General features: G+C 43.8%; 1 protein-coding gene across 1 annotated transcript in view; it reads left to right on the top strand.

Annotated features, from left to right (window-relative positions):
• ABCF1 (ATP binding cassette subfamily F member 1) overlaps nt 1–18,863 on the top strand; it is a 272,552-nt gene that overhangs the window by 19,915 nt on the left and 233,774 nt on the right. The window contains exon 5 of the mRNA XM_085637078.1: nt 1,284–1,321. Coding sequence (XP_085493204.1) covers nt 1,284–1,321 — 38 coding nt within the window. The remainder of the gene's footprint in view (nt 1–1,283; nt 1,322–18,863) is intronic.

Here is an 18,863-nt window from a genome sequence, read left to right as displayed (position 1 = left end):
TCATAATAGACTGCCAACTTCTGTTTAAATCTGTTTCCACAGCTGTTGATGGGGTGGCATAAGCCATTAGACTGTTCTTTTAGCACATGTTACATGATTTATGCACAAGACACTTGGCATATTGTTTTGACTCGCCCTAACTGGTCAGCCTTAAGATGAAAGTGCATTAGCCCCCCTTTCTGCTCCTCTGGATTTTTATCAAGCGAGGCCTGCTTTAACTTTACTTGCAACTTCTGGATTCTCCAAAAACCTGATGCTTTTTATCTCGTTTTTTAGCAGAGGTGTTTTTTGCTACAAAATTAACTGCGACAGTGGGCTTTTTTTTATAAATGTACTGTTCATGTAGACTGGTTAAAATGTGATTAGATCGATGGTTTGAGGTGGCCCTATTATTCCTACTTACTTGGCGGACCTTATATGGATGTTTTTGTTCGGTTTTATTAGGTTGAGCCTGACGCCCTTTTATACAGTATTTGTTAAGATGTCTTTTGCTGTATTTGTTTTTTGTAATGTATTTTTATCTTATCGAAGGTTGCACTTTAAACAGTTGCTGTATTTTATTTTATTTTAATTTAGATGTCTGTGAGTATAATTTTGACTAGACTAATTGTGTATTTTTTTTAATGTGCTTTTATGGCCACGGAGGCCAAATAAAAATGTATTTATTGATTGATTAAACATGTACATAATCGTAAACTAATTCGTGGAGGCTGTCCCAAACCATTTGGGACTTGAATTGTCAGATTATAATTGTGTTGGCCACTAGAAAAGAGAAAATAAGAAAGGATAGAAACGCAAGTCTGAGAGTAGCAGTGGATGCAGAGGGGAAAATGTTCGCCACGCCTTGCTGGGCTGGGTGGAGGGTTGCTACTGCAATATATTGCTTACCGGCAGGTTTCTGTTCAGTAGTAAGTGGATGTGCTCTGTTTAGCAAACCCTTTGTGCGTAGCGCCGGATATCTCCCAGCACGCCATATGTACACCACCTTGTCAGTTAAACTACTTGTCGTCAGTTTGCTCATTAGGTTAATAATGCATTAAAATGATATCCCTTTATAGTCAAGCAGTTAACCAGTACCAATAAAGGGGTGTTCTTTGCTTTAGACCCAAGCCTCAGACGAATCTTAGATGGAAGTTTCAGAATGCAAATGTGGGCCACGTTTCTTCAAGACAGAGGAGAAGGCCGTGCCTCAATGAGTGGTTGGAAAGTGCAATGTGTTTGGCTCAGTAATTTGGTCGGTCTGTTATCAATCCTCACTTCTATCTCCCTTTGTGTATTTTCAGATGCGGCTCCACTTCCTAAAGCTGGAAAGAAAAAGAAGGTACAGGTGTTTCTTGTCAGTGGTGGGCAATCTTACTCCATGCGTACAGGTGCGGTCTTAAGTGGGAATTCTCCATGCAGCGCTTGTGGGTCTAGAGATGTTGCAGGTTTCTGTATGTGCTTCTCTAAAAGTACCCTTCATGTAATCACACAGTTACCCACCACCGGTCCACTCTCACAGGCTGGGAGGGCAGAAGCAGGGCCAGTTATCTTGCACAATAGAAAAAAAAACAAGGGAAAGCGGGGGGTTCCTGCTTAATAGGTCAGGACACAGTTGGAGTGTGATGTGATTAAATCCTATCTGGATGATTGAAAATGCCCATTTTCACACCCTGCTACGTATTCTAATCGGGGAGAGGTTGCCCGCATAGGATGCCGGGCTCGCCAGCATATGTTGCGGGGCTCACCCACATTTATGTAGCATGCTTCATCACCAAGTCTGCTCCCAACCATGGATTGCATCCATTTTTTTTTCTTTAACACACTTTATTGATAACCTCTTTAAATGGTACATAACATAAATCTTTAAGCCAAGTCATTTTTAACTATAAGCAGCTAAATCGGAGCAGCGTACATACATTGTGACGTTTACATTCCTGGAACAGGCATAACCTATTACCACATGTAACAGAATACGGATAGTACATACGCAATGATCGTTACATTATCGGAAGTGAGCATTTAGTGCCTTAATTCGGATGCCAAAGAACAACAATGTCTGTCCACGTGGAGAAGTGTGGCTCAGTGATTCGAGCGGCAGACCCTGATGCAGAGGTCTAGCCCGGGACCAGGGTTCAATTCCCCACCTCGGCGGGTCTTGGGCTCAAAAATTCCACGGACCTGATAATTCTCGCCTCGGTGCCATTCCAATCATGGAGTCCCACTCTGCAACTCTGGGCAATAGCTTGCTTAATCTCCACAACGGCCCCCACAACGCTAAGGATGCCTGGCCTCCACCTTGGGGGTGCCCAGGAGTGGACGCCTCACAGGGAAAGCCAGGATGGGTTCCACAGCGGTATTCGTACAAGCGCCTTGAGACCCTTGCGGGTGAGTAGTGCGCTATACAAGTATCAATTTACATTACATTTACTCCCCAAAACCATCCATGATGATGGGTAAGTCAATTAGGTTATCATTAGTCTTATGGGCTCGAAATATATACGCTCTTGTCCAGTTGTTGTATCATGGTCCAGCTCGCGGCTTCCACCGTCCTCCAGGCCCCACGGCTCCGCAGTCGTCCCCAGAGGTCATTTCATGCCCTAGAAGCATGGATTGCATCCATAGCTAGCTTCACAAATGCATTGAGGCAATGATGAATGGTCTAAGGGTATCAACACTTAATGGGGTGGATTAGGATTAAAACTGTGTAGTGGTTGAAGGGGGTTTTACTCGAGATGCTCCCTGTCCCAAGATTAACAGCTGTAGTGCTCCCTGAAGAGGGTGACTATGGTCCTTTGTGGTCAAAAGACTAAATAGGTTTCTGCTCTTCCAAAAAAGTAGCATTACAGATGTCTGGGGAATAGAAAGACTCCTACATTGTGTGAAACTACTGTCCTGTGCCAGTCTGTGTATAAATCGCAACATACTAGGTTGGTTATTTGCTTTGCACTGATCTAATGGCCTGTAGTAAAAGGTAAAACAAACATTGGCATAGCCAATAGGTCTTGCCTTTGGGATGGGACCTTATAAATGTTTAGTTATCCAGCACAATATCCTTGGTGCAACAACATCAAGTGTTGCATGTCTAAACACCTACAAGGTCCCAAAGGCGAGACGTATTGGCTATGCCAATGCTTGTTTTCAGTGAGTGGCTCGTGCTGGTATGCCACTGGGAGGTAGAGATGCTGCGAGTACTTTTACAGGAGCCCCTGTGACATTGCGCCTCTTCAAAAGATCTGGTGTAATGCTTCTAGCCCCTATTCCTGTCTTTTCGCACCCAATACATCCTTAAATGTCCCATGTACAGACGGGGTTGAAACTCCTATTACCCCTGCCCTCCAGTGACATTTTACCTGTCAGTGGTGGTGGTGGTGGTGGTGGTGGTGGACGGGGTGGTGGCGGTGGTGGTGGGCGGGGTGGTGGTGGTGGGCGGGGTGGTGGTGGTGGGCGGGGTGGTGGTGGTGGACGGGGTGGTGGTGGTGGACGGGGTGGTGGTGGTGGACGGGGTGGTGGTGGTGGACGGGGTGGTGGTGGTGGACGGGGTGGTGGTGGTGGACGGGGTGGTGGTGGTGGGCGGGGTGGGCGTTGTGGTGGTGGACGTAGTGGGGATGGGCGGGGTGGACGGGGTGGTGGTGGGCGTGGTGGACGGGGTGGTGGACGTGGTGACGTGGTGGACGTGGTGGTGGGGGACGTGGGGGGGGGTGGGGGACGTGGGGGGGGTGGGGGACGTGGGGGTGGAGGACGTGGGGGTGGAGGACGTGGGGGTGGAGGACGTGGGGGTGGTGGTGGACATGGTGGGGGTGGTGGTGGACATGGTGGGGGTGGTGGTGGACATGGTGGGGGTGGTGGTGGACATGGTGGGGGTGGTGGTGGACATGGTGGGGGTGGATGGGGGCGGTGGACGTGGGGGCGGTGGACGTGGAGGTGGAGGACGTGGTGGTGGTGGAGGACGTGGTGGTGGTGGAGGACGTGGTGGTGGTGGAGGACGTGGTGGTGGTGGTGGAGGACGTGGTGGTGGTGGTGGTGGTGGTGGACGTGGTGGTGGTGGTGGTGGACGTGGTGGTGGTGGACGTGGTGGTGGTGGTGGTGGACGTGGTGGTGGTGGTGGTGGACGTGGTGGTGGTGGTGGTGGACGTGGTGACCAATAGTGAGAAAAGGTGGAAGCAAAACACAGTGAATGATAAAAAAAAAAAGCAAGATTGAGCACGAGGGAAGAAGTGATGAGAAAACTGTCAGATTAAAAGCAAAACATAAAGTAAATGATAGCCGTGCACTAGTGAATAAGTAATGCTGCTATTTTAAAGCACCCGCGTGCTTGTCACAGTAATAGCAAAACACACTGCTGGCACTGCAATCATGTGTTTGCTGGCCCGGGAGTGGTGCGTGCGTGCACAGCCGGCTCTTTTTGGAAGCACGTACTCGTGGCGCGCCCCTGCTCGCTCCCGCAAGGTGGATGTCACCACAAGCACGAGTATGTGCTTCCAAAAAGAGCAGAGCAACGGCTAAAGCTCCTCCTATGCAGCGCTTGCGAGACCTAAAAAAATGACATTGCCATATGTAGAATAAGACCATTATTTGTTACAGTCCACTGAAGCAGAAGAAACAATCCTCTTTTGTTATGTGCTGTAATTTAGAAGGTGGCTATTAGTACAGACACTCGTGTATAGTACACACAAGCATACAGCCTTGCTGAATAGTCCTCACTCTTTTGTGAGAAAAGTCTGGGAAGGCATATATCTTTTTTGTTGCATAAGCGCTTACTGGGAGTACTAGTGCACTGCGCTGCGCAGGTACGAGGAAACCTTTTTGGGAAACGTCGCTGGCCAGATAGGGGGGGTGCGCGGGGGTGGGTGTGTGTGTGTGTGTGTGTGTGTGTGTGTGTGTGTGTATATATATATATATATATGTGTATGTGTGTATATATGTATGTGTATATATGTGTGTGTGTATATATATATATTATCTACTGGTGGTCGCCAGTAGATAGTTATAGTTAGGACCGAGTTTCCATAGGAAATCTCAAAATTCTATTTTGAATAACTTTGGCGCCGATTGACGAATCTTTGCGAAATTTTCAAAACTAATGGGGCGCTCCGCCCCTACCCTGAAAGTCTCGGGGTGATTCGTCAAGCGGGGGCCGAGAAAAAGGGGGGGTCCCAAAACAAAAGGGGGGGTCCCAAAACACGTTTTTCCCATGGATTTTTCCATAGGGACTTTAGTCGCAGCTACAGCCCGAACGGCTGATCAGAATTACGTGAAATTTGGCCGAGAGGTAGCCATAATGTCCGTTTGGTGCCTTTTGCAGGTTTGGTGTAAATCTGTTCTGTATTTTCTGAGAAAATAGCATTTAAATCAATATATATATCTATACGCGCGCAGCGTGCGCGCACTCGGCCGCCCGCGAGCGTACTTCTGATTGGTTGTTACATCTTAGTAAACATTCGAATCGGTCGAAACCAGGAAGTGTCGGCCGCCATTTTGTCTCTCGCACTGAGAGGGTGGTGAAACACAAAGGAGAAAAACATGTAAAGGGGGCACGCTGGACAGTTCCTGACCCCCTAGCAGGGGTCAAGGGGTCCCAGGAGGTCCCCCAAGGGCAATTTAAAAAATATAATTTTTTTAGGTAAATCGCCGAGTGCGCGAAGCGTGCGCGCACTATAGGAATGAAAAAAATTCTGCGAGGTTCGCGCAGCGTGCGCGCACGCTGTAAACGCTTTTTACAAAAATTCCAATTGCAGTCCCCCCGTGTGCGCACGCTGCGCGCAGCTCAGTGTGCATGCATGGCTTATATTGCGTGAACAGTTAATGGCTAAGCCCTTAACAACAAAGCGTATCATGTGTCCTCCTTGTGCAGACGGTGCGCGACATGGCCCATTAAGCGTAACGTGGGCGCGAGGTGCGCGTAGCGCACTGCGTTCCCTGCGTGCACGGTGCGCAAAGTGCACCGTGCGTGCACGGCACTAACTGCGTAAAGTGGGCGCGCGGTGCGCAAAGCGCACCGCGTGCTCACCGTGCGCGCACGGAACGAACTGCGTGAAGTGGGCGCGCAAAGCGCACCGCGTGCCCACCGTGCGCGCACGGCACGAACGGCGTAAAGTAACTTAGCATTTAAAAAACCGTACAAATTCACTGAAAAAACCATAGGTTTCACACATGTTATAGTTAGCTGGGCATTTTCCTCGTGAAAAACCAATGAAATTCCCCCGTTATAGTTAGTGCAGGCAACTATAACTCACGCGACCGTAATCCGCTGCTGATGACGTCAGATATTACATCACTGATGACATATGTGTCTTTCTGAAAAAAAAAAAATATATGTATAGCTAAAAAAAAAAAGGAAGAAGACATGGGTATATAAATGTGTAAATACAGTGATGTAATATCTGACGTCATCAGCAGCGGATTACGGTCGCGTGAGTTATAGTTGCCTGCACTAACTATAACGGGGGAATTTCATTGGTTTTTCACAAGGAAAATGCCCAGCTAACTATAACATGTGTGAAACCTATGGTTTTTTAAGTGAATTTGCAAGGTTTTTTAAATGCTAATTCCTAACTATAACGTGTGTGAAACCTATGGTTTTTTCAGTGAATATATATATATATATATATATATTCACTTAAAAAACCATAGGTTTCACACATGTTATAGTTAAGTGGATATTTCACTCGTAAAAAACCAATGAAATTCCCCCGTTATAGTTAGTTCAGATAACTATAACTCGCGCGCCCGCAATCCACTGCTCATGACGTCACATATTACATCACTCATGACCTGGTCAGTGGCATCACTCATGACATCACTGATGACATCATCCTTGTGATAGAGTGGCGGTCGCGCGAGTTATAGTTATCTGAACTAACTATAACGGGGGAATTTCATTGGTTTTTTACGAGTGAAATATCCACCTAACTATAACATGTGTGAAACCTATGGTTTTTTAAGTGAATTTGTACGGTTTTTTAAATGCTAAATTATTTATGTATTTTTTTTATATATTTTACAATAAACAACGTATTAAAAAATAATTTTTTTTTGGGGGGGGGTTTTCACCGTGCTCGCACAGTGTGCGCACCCCCGCGATTTAAAAAATAAATAAGTAAATTTTCTGCCTTCGGGGTCCTTCAGGGACCCCCTGACAAAGGCTAGGGGGTCAGGAACTCTCTACCCTGCCCCCTTTTCACGTTCGCCACCTTCCTTTTTCAGTCTCGCACTGAAAACAAACAAAATGGCGGCCGACACTTTCTGATTTCGACCGATTCGAACGTTGACTAACATGTGACCACCAATCAGAATTACACTAACGCACGTTGGGGTGCGAGCACGGTGCGCGCACCCTGCGCGCGTATAGATATTGATATGCTTTTAAATGCTATTTTCTCAGGAAATACTGAACAGATTTACACCAGACCTGCAAAAGGCACTTCCTTGACCTTATGGCTACCTCTCTGCCAAATTTCAAGAAAATTTTGTTCAGCCGTTCGGGCTGTAGCTGCGTCTAAAGGTCCTATGGAAAAATGCATGGGGAAAAAGCGTTTTGGGACACCCCTTTTTTCTCGGCCCCCGCTTGACGAATCACCCCGAGACTTTCAGGTTAGGAGCTGAACGGAGCGCCCCATTAATTTTGAAAATTTCGCGAGGATTCGTCAACCGGCGCCAAAGTTATTCAAAATAGAATTTTGAGATTTCCTATGGAAACACGGTCCTAACTATAACTATCTACTGGCGACCGCCAGTAGATAATGTATGTGTGTGTATATTATCTACTGGCGGTCGCCAGTAGATAGTTATAGTTAGGACCGTGTTTCCATAGGAAATCCGCAACATGCTATTTGGAATAACTTTGGCGCCGGTTGACGAATCCTCGCGAAATTTTCAAAATAGGTGGGGCGCTCCGCTCCGCTTCTACCCTGAAAGTCTCGGGGGGGATTCGTCAAGCGGGGGCTGAGAAAAAAGGGGGGTCCCAAAACGCGTTTTCCCCATGCAATTTTCCATGGGGACCTTTAGTCCAAGGTACAGCCCGAACGGCTGAACAGAATTACTTGAAATTTGGCAGAGAGGTAGTCCTCAGGTCAGGGATGTGCCTTTTGCAGGTCTGGTGTCAATCTGTTCAGTAGTTCCTGAGAAAATCAAAAGTAAAATCATATACATATGTGGGCGGAGCCTAACCACACATCTCATCCTGAGATCTGATTGGCTGTCAGCACTTCATCCAAGAAGTGTTGGCAGCCATCTTGGGACCAATATACATGACAGCACCTCATTAAAAAGCATTGCAGTTAATAGAAGGTTTTAAGACTTTACTTACATTATAAATCATTTGTTGATGGTACTATACTCATTTTAGGAATTGTGGTATGTTCTAAGGTGATTTCACCATGTGAAAAAGCCTTCTGCTGGGATATCATGATTGAGAGAAAAATATTTTCTCATGCTTTTCCCACAGAGGTTTGGAAGGTGATCTATAAGCTAAACTGAGAGCTTATTTTCTGTAAATTCACATTATCTTTCTCAGTCATGTGAGAATGAAGTCTGACATTCTCAGTAAAACATGTACATCCAACAAGGGCAGAGACTGTCAGTCGATTCCTTTGTGTTCTACTGCAGCTTCCCAGAGTGTTCCAAAGAACAACTAGAGCGCTAACAGTCCTACTTATGATAAATGTATGGCACACCTGAAGCCATCTTGCTTGGATTAAAGTGGTAACTCTTAAAACATTTTAATTTAAAAAGGAACAAAATGAGGGGGTTCATTTTTCCATAAAAAGTATGATTAGTGCTGCAGAAAGAAAAATTAGGGCACATTTTAACTGACTTCTCAAATCCTCTTCTATTTCATTAAAAAATTCTGACATGCAGACTGAAACATGCACTTTCAATACCAGCAGCAGTTTTCCCTGGTGAGCAGTAGCTTTACTACAGTGATCTAATGAGCAAAAAGAGTGCTAACATTCTGAATTTATGGCAAATGTGTGACACATCTGAATGCCTTTGGAATCAAAGTAAAAAACTGAAAGTATTTCCTACTGAGGAGACTGCAGTAAATGAGGAAATTAGGAAACTTCATAACAAATAAGTCTGCCAAGATGGCCACCAGAGACAAAAGAGCCCAAATGTAGCCCAAATATCACCCAGATGTAGCCCAAGTATAGCCCAATGACAGAATGTCCCAGAGTGTTATTAAAAACAACTAGAGCGCTTACTGTCTTCATTATGACAAAAGTATGGCACACCTGAAGCCATCTTGATTGGAATGAACTGGTAACACTTAAAACATTTAATTTAAAAAGGAACACAATGAGGGGGTTCATTTTGCCATAGAAATTATGATTAATTCTGAAGAAAGAAAATGAAGGCACATTTTGAGTGACTTCTCAAATCCTCTTCTATTTAATTAAAAATTTCTGACATGCAGACTGAAACATGCACTTTTAATACCAGGAGCAGACTTCCATGGTGAACAGTAGTTTTACTACAGTGATCTAATGAGCAACTAGAGTGCTAACATTCAGAATTTATGGCAAATGTGTGACATATCTGAATACCTTCATGATGGAATCAAAGTAAAAAACAAAGCATTTCCTACTGAGGAGACTGCAGTACATGAGGAAATTGGGAAACTTCATAACAAATAAATCTCCCAAGATGGCCACCGGAGACAAAAGAGCCCAAATGTAGCACAAATATAGCCCAATGACAGAAGTGTGCAAAACACTTATTATGTTGTGTATTTGCAGTTTTATATAGCGCAGACTTGTCAGGTATTGGAGTGCTTTACATGAGCATTGGTTACATCACACAAGAACAAATTCATTTTGGTTGTAGACATGGGGAGACTAAGTGATTTGACCAGAATCACAGAATGTCGAGCTGAAGCAGAAACTCCAACCTGGTTCCCCAGTTGCAAAGTCTGCAGTTCTGGAAGTAACACCACATCCTCTCCCCTAAGTGCAACATTTAATCAAGTGGTCAACTGGATAAAAAAACATAAAGGTAACAAATAATTTAAAAGTGCTTTGTCGCTATTTGAAAACTCAGAAAATATGTCCTTATTTTAGTCTTTTAGTGCACTAACCATAATTTTGATGCCAATAAGACCCTCTCATATATGTAATTTCTAAAGGAAATGCTCTAGGTATTACAGTTTTGATTACATCAAGATGACGTCAGGCGTTCCACACTTTTGTAATAAATATAGAATGTTAGCAATCTAGTTGTTCATTAGGATACTGTTGAGAGGCAGAGGCCAGGGGCACGGACTCTGAAAATTGAAGGCAGGTAGGAGGGTGCAAAGGCAACAATTTAACCACACTGAGCAGGCAGGAAGGGCCGTGGCAGCACAACAGACTATGGAGGGCAGTGGAAAGGGGGGCAGGGGCAACAAACCAACAATACAGGACTTGCAAGAGAGGCTGTGGCAATGTAATAGACCATTGTGGGCAGAAGGAAGAGGCAATGGTAGTACAACCAAACATGCCAACAGACCCGATTCAGCCAGGAAACGTCCAATGTTTATAAGCTCAAATGGGCTTTATTTTATCTGTCTCCTGTCTACAATCTCCTCTTTTTCAATGTAACTCAAAGGGGAGAATCAATACCCCAGGTTTTTTTTCAAAATCTCCCTCTTACCAAGTTCAAAATGTTCGCAAGTATGGTACATTGGATCATGGAAGTAAATGGGGTAGGGACATGGACTTGGATAACAGAGGACAGGAGGGACATGGAGAGGTGCACCAAACTGACCCTGCAGGCAGGCATCAGGGTTTGCAGCAGCACAATACACCACACAGGGCATGCGGGATGGGAGTGCAGCACAACAATCCATAGAAAGCAAGAGGGAGGGGACAGGACCATGCACATGCACATGGACAACAGAGAACAGAGGGGCAAGAGGCAGGACCATAATGGACAGACTGGAGAGAAAGCTGCAGCATAACAGACCATAAAGGGCAGGAGGGATGGATCAGGGGCATTACAATGGAACAGACAAGCCAGGAGGGAGGGAGTAGCGGTCTGCACATGTAAACAGAGGGCTGGGGGCAAGGGGGCAGGGCAGGAGCAGCAAGATAGCCATGGAGGTCAGGCAGGATGGGCACTAGAAGCAAGACACACCATGAAGAGCAACAGTGAGACTGTGATGGCATACACACAGACCATGGAGGGAAGGTGGGAGGGGTTCAGGGGCAGCTAACTGACCACACAGGGAAGGTGGGAGGGGCCATGGCAGCACAGAAGACCATGCATGGCAAGTGGGAGGGTTAGTGGTAGCACAATGGCTATGATGGTCAAGAAGGAGGGTGCAGGGGCATGCACAAAGGACGATGGAGGATAGAAGGGAGGATCAGGACCCGTGCACAGACAAGAAAGTTCAGGGGAAGGGGCCTCACAACAGACCGCACGGGGCAGGCAGGAGGAGCAGTTGCAGCACAACAGACCAGGGAGGGCAGAAGGGTGTGGCAGTACAATGGACCATGTAGGACAGGAGGAAGAGGATAGGGGCATGGCATGTGGACAGGCAGGGTGGAGGTGGCAGGGACAGGTTACAGTCATCTGACTATGCTAGGCAGGTGGGAGGGGAGTGGCAGCTCAACAGAACACTCAGAGTAGATAGGAGTGGCAGGTCCATGGAACATGGTGGGCAAAAAGGATGGAGCAGGGGCATGCACAAAGACATCGGAGGGCAGGGGGAAGGAGAATAGGGGCAGCAAGCTAAGCACAGAGTTTAAGCAGGAGGTCAATGATGGGGCACAGAATTGGGCAATGGAGGGCAGGAGGAGTGGACTGGTACATCATACTAAATTGAGGGCAGTGGCAGCACATCAGACCATGCATGGCAGGAGGGAGGAGGCTAGTCCATGGATTCACACAACAGAGGATAGGGAGGAGGCGGATGGGGCAGCAAGCTAACTGTTCAGAGAAGGCGGGTATTAGGAACTTTATTGTTTTTAAAACATGTGTCTGTGCGAACTACTTAAAATATGAACAAGTATGCAGCATAATCTCACTTTTATTCAGGAAGAAGAGGACGTTTGTGACTGTGACTCGGGGCTCACTTGGCAGAAACACCCCCTGACCCTCCACCCCCTATCGCAAAATGTAATGCCGTGAAAAGCGTAGGTGAACACAGTGTTATATAGAACATAGTCCTGAGAGCACCATTGAAAATGAAAACTAGATATAGTGTATGGTATAAACTATGCACCAAAAAGTGTGATATAAGATGAACCGGGCGTGAAATATAATATGCAATACATTGTGCGCAATGACAGATTCATTGGAGAGCGCGAGATAGCACAGGCACTAGCGCGTGCGATGCGATATGCGCCTTGGAGTGTAATATGCACAGGGCAGTGTTGTGTAACCTAACTAGTCTCTAAAGTTGTAATATAAAATATGTGCTGGGGAGTGTACCGTTGCATATGCACTGTGACAAAGATATGGATCCCAGATTGAAATATGTATGGCATAGCACTGTGCGTTATAACATAGGCATCGAGGAAGGCACGTTAGATGGGGCAATATAACCCGTGCGAAGACAAGTGTGGCATGACATATTCACGGGGTGGTGTTACAGTGCACATGGGCTAGAGAGTGTCATAGCATATGCACTAGCTAGTGGAATACAACACAGAGGTGTGTGGCACTCAGCAGGCAATGGTGGGTGTAACACAGCATTGGGCTCTGCCAGGAGCGCGCTGTGACTCTCAAGTGATGTTCGTCCCCTTTCCAGAGAGAAAAATAAAAAGTATTACACATCCGGCAGTGGATGTGTGTTTTATTAACCGTGAGGGGGGTTTCTTGCATAGTTTTGGTCGAATTTTTGTCGAATCCCCTTTGAATGGCTTGGTGTGCATGTGTATTAAATGTGCATTAAATGTGCCCGTCAATAGCTACCTATGTTTGTATAAATAAACGACAAGGGTGTCAACCGGGATTAGGCACGGTAGGGCATCTGACATGTCAGAGCTTCACTAGTGGTGTAAATACATTCCACGTGGGTTCATTGTATGCATAGTCGCCTTTTAATGAATATCACGCAAATCGTCATGGTGATAGGTACGTACGGTTTGTCCAGCATGTCCTAGGTGTGTCTATAAATATATATTTTTTTAAAATAATAAAAAACAGTGGCCGGCCCTGGGGATTGGGGTCAAAAAAATATAATTAGGAGACAGGCCCTGGGGGATGGGGTCATCAAGGCCAATAAATTAGAATAAGAAGGGGAACCACACAGCCCCCCTTCTTAAAAAATTAAAATAAATAAAAGACTGGCATCGTGCCGGAGGCCACGCCCCCTCCTTGCAGCACTCTGCAAACGCGCCCCCTGGCGAGTTTTAAGTTCGGGAATTAATTCCTCTTCAATACTGAGGGTCCCTGAGGGCCAACTAGCCCAACAGGCATCTCCAGTATGCACCAGGGAGCTGCGCTGCAGACAGGTGTTCTGAGGCCAAGCCCCTTTTTACACCTCTCTGCAACGCAGCTCTGTGGCGCTTACTGGAGGTACCTAGTGGTCTAGTTCGACCCTAGGGACCCTTAGGATTCAAGGGGACTTAATCTCTCAACTTAGAAAAGCCACAGGGCGCGTTTACACAGTGGTGAAGGGAGGGGACGGGGCCTGAGGTGACGTGTGCAAACACGCACTATGGCACGTTTTAAATTGGGGATATAATTTTCCTTCAATACTGAGGGCCCCTGGGGGCTAACTAGCCCTCCAAGTGCTTCCAGTAAGCGCCACTGAGCTGCATTGCAGAGAGGTGGTCGAGGCCGTGCCACTTTTTACACCTCTCTGCAACGCAGCTCTGTGGCACTTACTGGAGGTACCTAGTGGGCTAGTTGTGTGGTAAATAATTTAATTACCGGAACTTAATTTGATGCGGGAAATTAATAATAATAGCTCAGTAAAATAAGAGGCAGAATCCGTGGTATTAGAGGTTCGGAACGGGCTTTATTCCAAAATCAATTCGAATTGATGGACTCCATATTCCATCACCACGAAGGTTCAGGAAGTGAAGGACGTACTTTGACAGGTCATCATTTTTATAGAATAGGCATTACAGTGAAACAGATGCAGGAGGCGTAACAGTTGATAACAAAGATAAAAACATACATGCGTAACTAAAAATGGGTGTAACTAGGCGTAACTAAAGAACGTCACTAGGTATGATGTCATAAATGGGTGGTTCCATGAAAGAATTTCGCAATGTCAGCAGAAATACTTGGCAGAGATGCGCGCGCAGCAGCATGACGTGTGATTGACGTGCAACTAGGGGGTGAAGGGGACTTGACATTTAGCTCTACATGTGGAGACAGAAGTCTGGGGGGTCAAGTCAACCTAATCCCAAATCATATCTAACATCCTATGTTTAAAGAACTGTGTTATCCAAAAAGAGAGGTCTCTTAGGATAGAATCTTATTCTATACTGACTATACTGACTGTTAGTGCGTGTACAAGCGTCTAAGTGTCTACACTAGATGCGAGGGCAGAAATCTTCCATAGTAACAGGGCTATGAATTACTTGCATAAAGACAGAGAAGCCGGGCCTTTTGCTCGGTAGCTGGAAGAATGTTTACTTAAACTACTAGACAGGAATGCATTGGATGGGGAGCGGAGCAGAGCAGATAATCTTGAAGGTGAAATACAGTTTTTGGCAGGCAGACAGGTCGAGTCAGGCACCGTTAGCCGCGCAGGGAGTAGGACAAAGTTCATGGATACAGATGCGAGCTCAGACTGGAGCTTTCAGAGGCAGAAGGCAGGAAAAAGCTTAATGGCAGAATCAGGGCCTACTCGCCTGGACTGTAAAATGGGATAAATGAACCATATAAAGCCGGTGGCCTTTCATACTTGGGAATAGAATATCCGGCCCATTCATGGCGGATCTGAAAGAGGACATGTTGACGGTGGACGCACATGTGTTTGCGTCTTCATAACTGGAACTGGAGGAAACATACATGTACTTGTGATTTATACATGAAACCGTTGGGGTCCAAGATAGGGGACATAACTGATCATAAAAATCCATATTTCCACAGTTGGACCCTAGGGACCCTCAGGATTCAAATGAACTTAATCTCCCAACTAAAAACGGACACAGGGTGTGTTTACACAGTGGTGAAGGGAGGGGACGGGGCCTGAGTTAACGTGTGCAAAAACGCCCTGTGGCCTGTTTTAAGAGGTAGTTTTAATCCCCCTGCCCTATTATATACTAGGGGCTTACAGAGGAGGTCATGCTAATCACAGGGGGACCCCAACGTATAATGTTCCCTAGTGTATGTAGGTGTTTTCACTGTATTCTAAGTGTCTTTTAACATAGCACTGGCTCTCGGACTGGTTAGTCAGACTCAGTTACCACCAGTATCGGTCTGAAAAAGTTGAGGGTACAGGATGATTTTGCAACAAGGCTTCTTTCTGCTCTTCTTTTTGTTCTTTCTGCACGTTATCCTTTTTCCTGCACTTTTCTTCGTCTTTGAGGACTTCTGTTGCTTCTTTCTGCACTTCTTTTTTTTTCTTTAAGTGCGTTTTTTCTTCTTTCTTCACATGTCCTATCTCTGTAGGCATAGTTAGAAATTAGCATTTAAAAAACCTCAGAAATTCACTGAAAAAACCATAGGTTTCAGGGGTGTTATAGTTAGCTGGACTTTTCACTTCTACAAAACCATTGAAATTCCCCCGTTATAGTTAGTTCAGCTAACTATAACTCGCGCGCCCGCAATGCACTGCTGATGACGTCACATATTACATCACTCATGACATGGTCAGTGACATCACTCATGACATCACTGATGACATTTCAAATGACATCACTGATGACATCATCCTTGTGATAGAGTGGCAGACCTCCTCTCACCCTAATATAACCTTTGATACACACATTCAAAAATAGAGACTAAACTTTTCAAAACAATGGACATACCAATACCAGTTACAACAACCTCTTCAGTAATTCTAAGATCCACATACACATCCACTCATTCACCAACAGTCCTATACAGTCACTCATACATGTATTCACTCATCATATGTACTCGTACACCTATACATCCTGTTACACAATGCCACTCATCCATAGTTACTCACACATACTAGTTTAAAACATATGTAGTTACTCATAAAGACACTATTGAGACAGTCATTCACTCACTAACACACCCATACACACACTCATCCACCCATACAGTCCTGCACACATGCTGTCTTCAACACATACAAAGAGTGAGTCACTCATTCATGCACCTATGCACTACGTAATACCCCCCACCGAACCATGCAGACACTCAGACTGATACTCAAAAATCCAACTAATAACCTATATAGACACCCATGTAGCTACTCACCAACCCATGCAGCCACTTATACACAAAGTGAGAGACTGATACAGATATTTACATATTTAAACATTACTCACTAAGCCATGTATTCACTATGATACACTTAATCAGTCAGTTACACAATCAATTTTTCAAAAACAAATCATCCATTTAGACACTTATATACCCATTTATTCTTCCATCGACCTTGAGATATACATATATAAAACATATTTAATTTTCAGAAAAACACACATTCACTGGATGATGTCATCAGTGATGTCATTTGAGATGTCATCAGTGATGTCATGAGTGATGTCACTGACCATGTCATGAGTGATGTAATGTGTGACGTCATCAGCAGTGCATTGCGGGCGCGCGAGTTATAGTTAGCTGAACTAACTATAACGGGGGAATTTCAATGGTTTTGTAGAAGTGAAAAGTCCAGCTAACTATAACGCCCCTGAAACCTATGGTTTTTTCAGTGAATATATATATATATATATATATATATATATATATATATATATATATATATATATATATATATATATATATATATATATATATATATATATTGATGTTACGGGGGTGTTAAGGTACTACTAGACAATACGATCCAAGCAATTATTCTTCAACTGGCTGATTTGCAGAGGCACTGCGTCCACGAAGCAGACTGTAGCTAAGTGGATTGTGTTTTGTTGAGTGATATGTTGCCAGGAGGCAAATAAACCTAACTCCCTTCCCGCCAGAGGGAAAACTACTTCTGCTGCTTTCGTAGGAATGGTCTCATTCTAAGTAGAACGGCCACCTGACCAAAAGCATGCTTTCTTTTTAACATTTCTAATTGAATGATTTAGAAAAATAAAATGTTACATTAACTGATGATTACTGATGATTGCATTTACATCTGATAATGATTGATGATGATTACTGATGATGATTGCATTTACAACTGATGATTACTGATGATGATTGTATTTACAACTGATGATTACTGATGATGATTGCATTTACAACTGATTAATGATGACTACTGATTGCATTTACAATTGATTACTGATGATGATTGCATTTACAACTGATGATTGCATTTACAACTGATTAATGATGACTACTGATTGCATTTACAATTGATTACTGATGATGATTGCATTTACAACTGATGATTACTGATGAGGATTGCATTTACAACTGATTAATGATGACTACTGATTGCATTTACAATTGATTACTGATGATGATTGCATTTACAACTGATGATTGCATTTACAACTGATGATGATTGCATTTACAACTGATTACTGAGGATGATTGCATTTACAACTGATAATGATTGATGATGATTGTATTTACAACTGATGACTACTGATGATGATTACTGAACATGATTGCATTTACAACTGATAATGATTGATGATGATTACTGATGATTATATTTACAACTGATGATTACTGATGGTGATTGCATTTACAACTGATGATTACTGATGATTGCATTTACAACTGATGATTGCATTTACAACTGATGATTGCATTTACAACTGATGATTGCATTTACAACTGATGATTGCATTTACAACTGATGATTGCATTTACAACTGATGATTACTGATGATTGCATTTACAACTGATGATTGCATTTACAACTGATGATTACTGATGGCGATTGCATTTACAACTGATGATTACTGATGGTGATTGCATTTACAACTGATAATGATTGATGATTACTGATGATTGCATTTAAAACTGGTAATGATTGATGATGATTACTGATGATGATTGCATTTACAATTGATGATTACTGATGATTACTGATGATTGATGATGATTGCATTTACAACTGATTACTGATGATTGCATTTACAACTGATAATGATTGATTACTGATGATTGCATTTAAAACTGGTAATGATTGATGATGATTACTGATGATGATTGCATTTACAACTGAGTGATTTACTGATGATGATTGCATTTACAACTGATGATTACTGATGATGATTGCATTTACAACTGATGATTACTGATGATTACTGATGATTGCATTTAAAACTGGTAATGATTGATTATGATTACTGATGATGATTGCATTTACAACTGATGATTACTGATGATGATTACTGATGATGATTGCATTTACAACTGATGATTACTGATGATGATTACTGATGATGATTGCATTTACAACTGAGTGATTTACTGATGATGATTGCATTTACAACTGATGATTACTGATGATGATTGCATTTACAACTGATGATTACTGATGATTACTGATGATTGCATTTAAAACTGGTAATGATTGATTATGATTACTGATGATGATTGCATTTACAACTGATGATTACTGATGATGATTACTGATGATGATTGCATTTACAACTGATGATTACTGATGATGATTACTGATGATGATTGCATTTACAACTGAGTGATTTACTGATGATGATTTCATTTACAACTGATTGCTATTGATGATGATTATTGGTGATGGCATTTACAACTGATGATTATTATTGGTGATGGTGATTTCTGATGATTGCATTTACAAACAAAACCATGTCTTTAACATG

The sequence above is a fragment of the Triturus cristatus genome, chromosome 1_1 (genome assembly GCF_964204655.1).
Source record: "Triturus cristatus chromosome 1_1, aTriCri1.1, whole genome shotgun sequence".
Lineage (NCBI taxonomy): Eukaryota > Metazoa > Chordata > Amphibia > Caudata > Salamandridae > Triturus > Triturus cristatus.
This window is presented reverse-complemented; position numbering and strand designations above follow the sequence as displayed.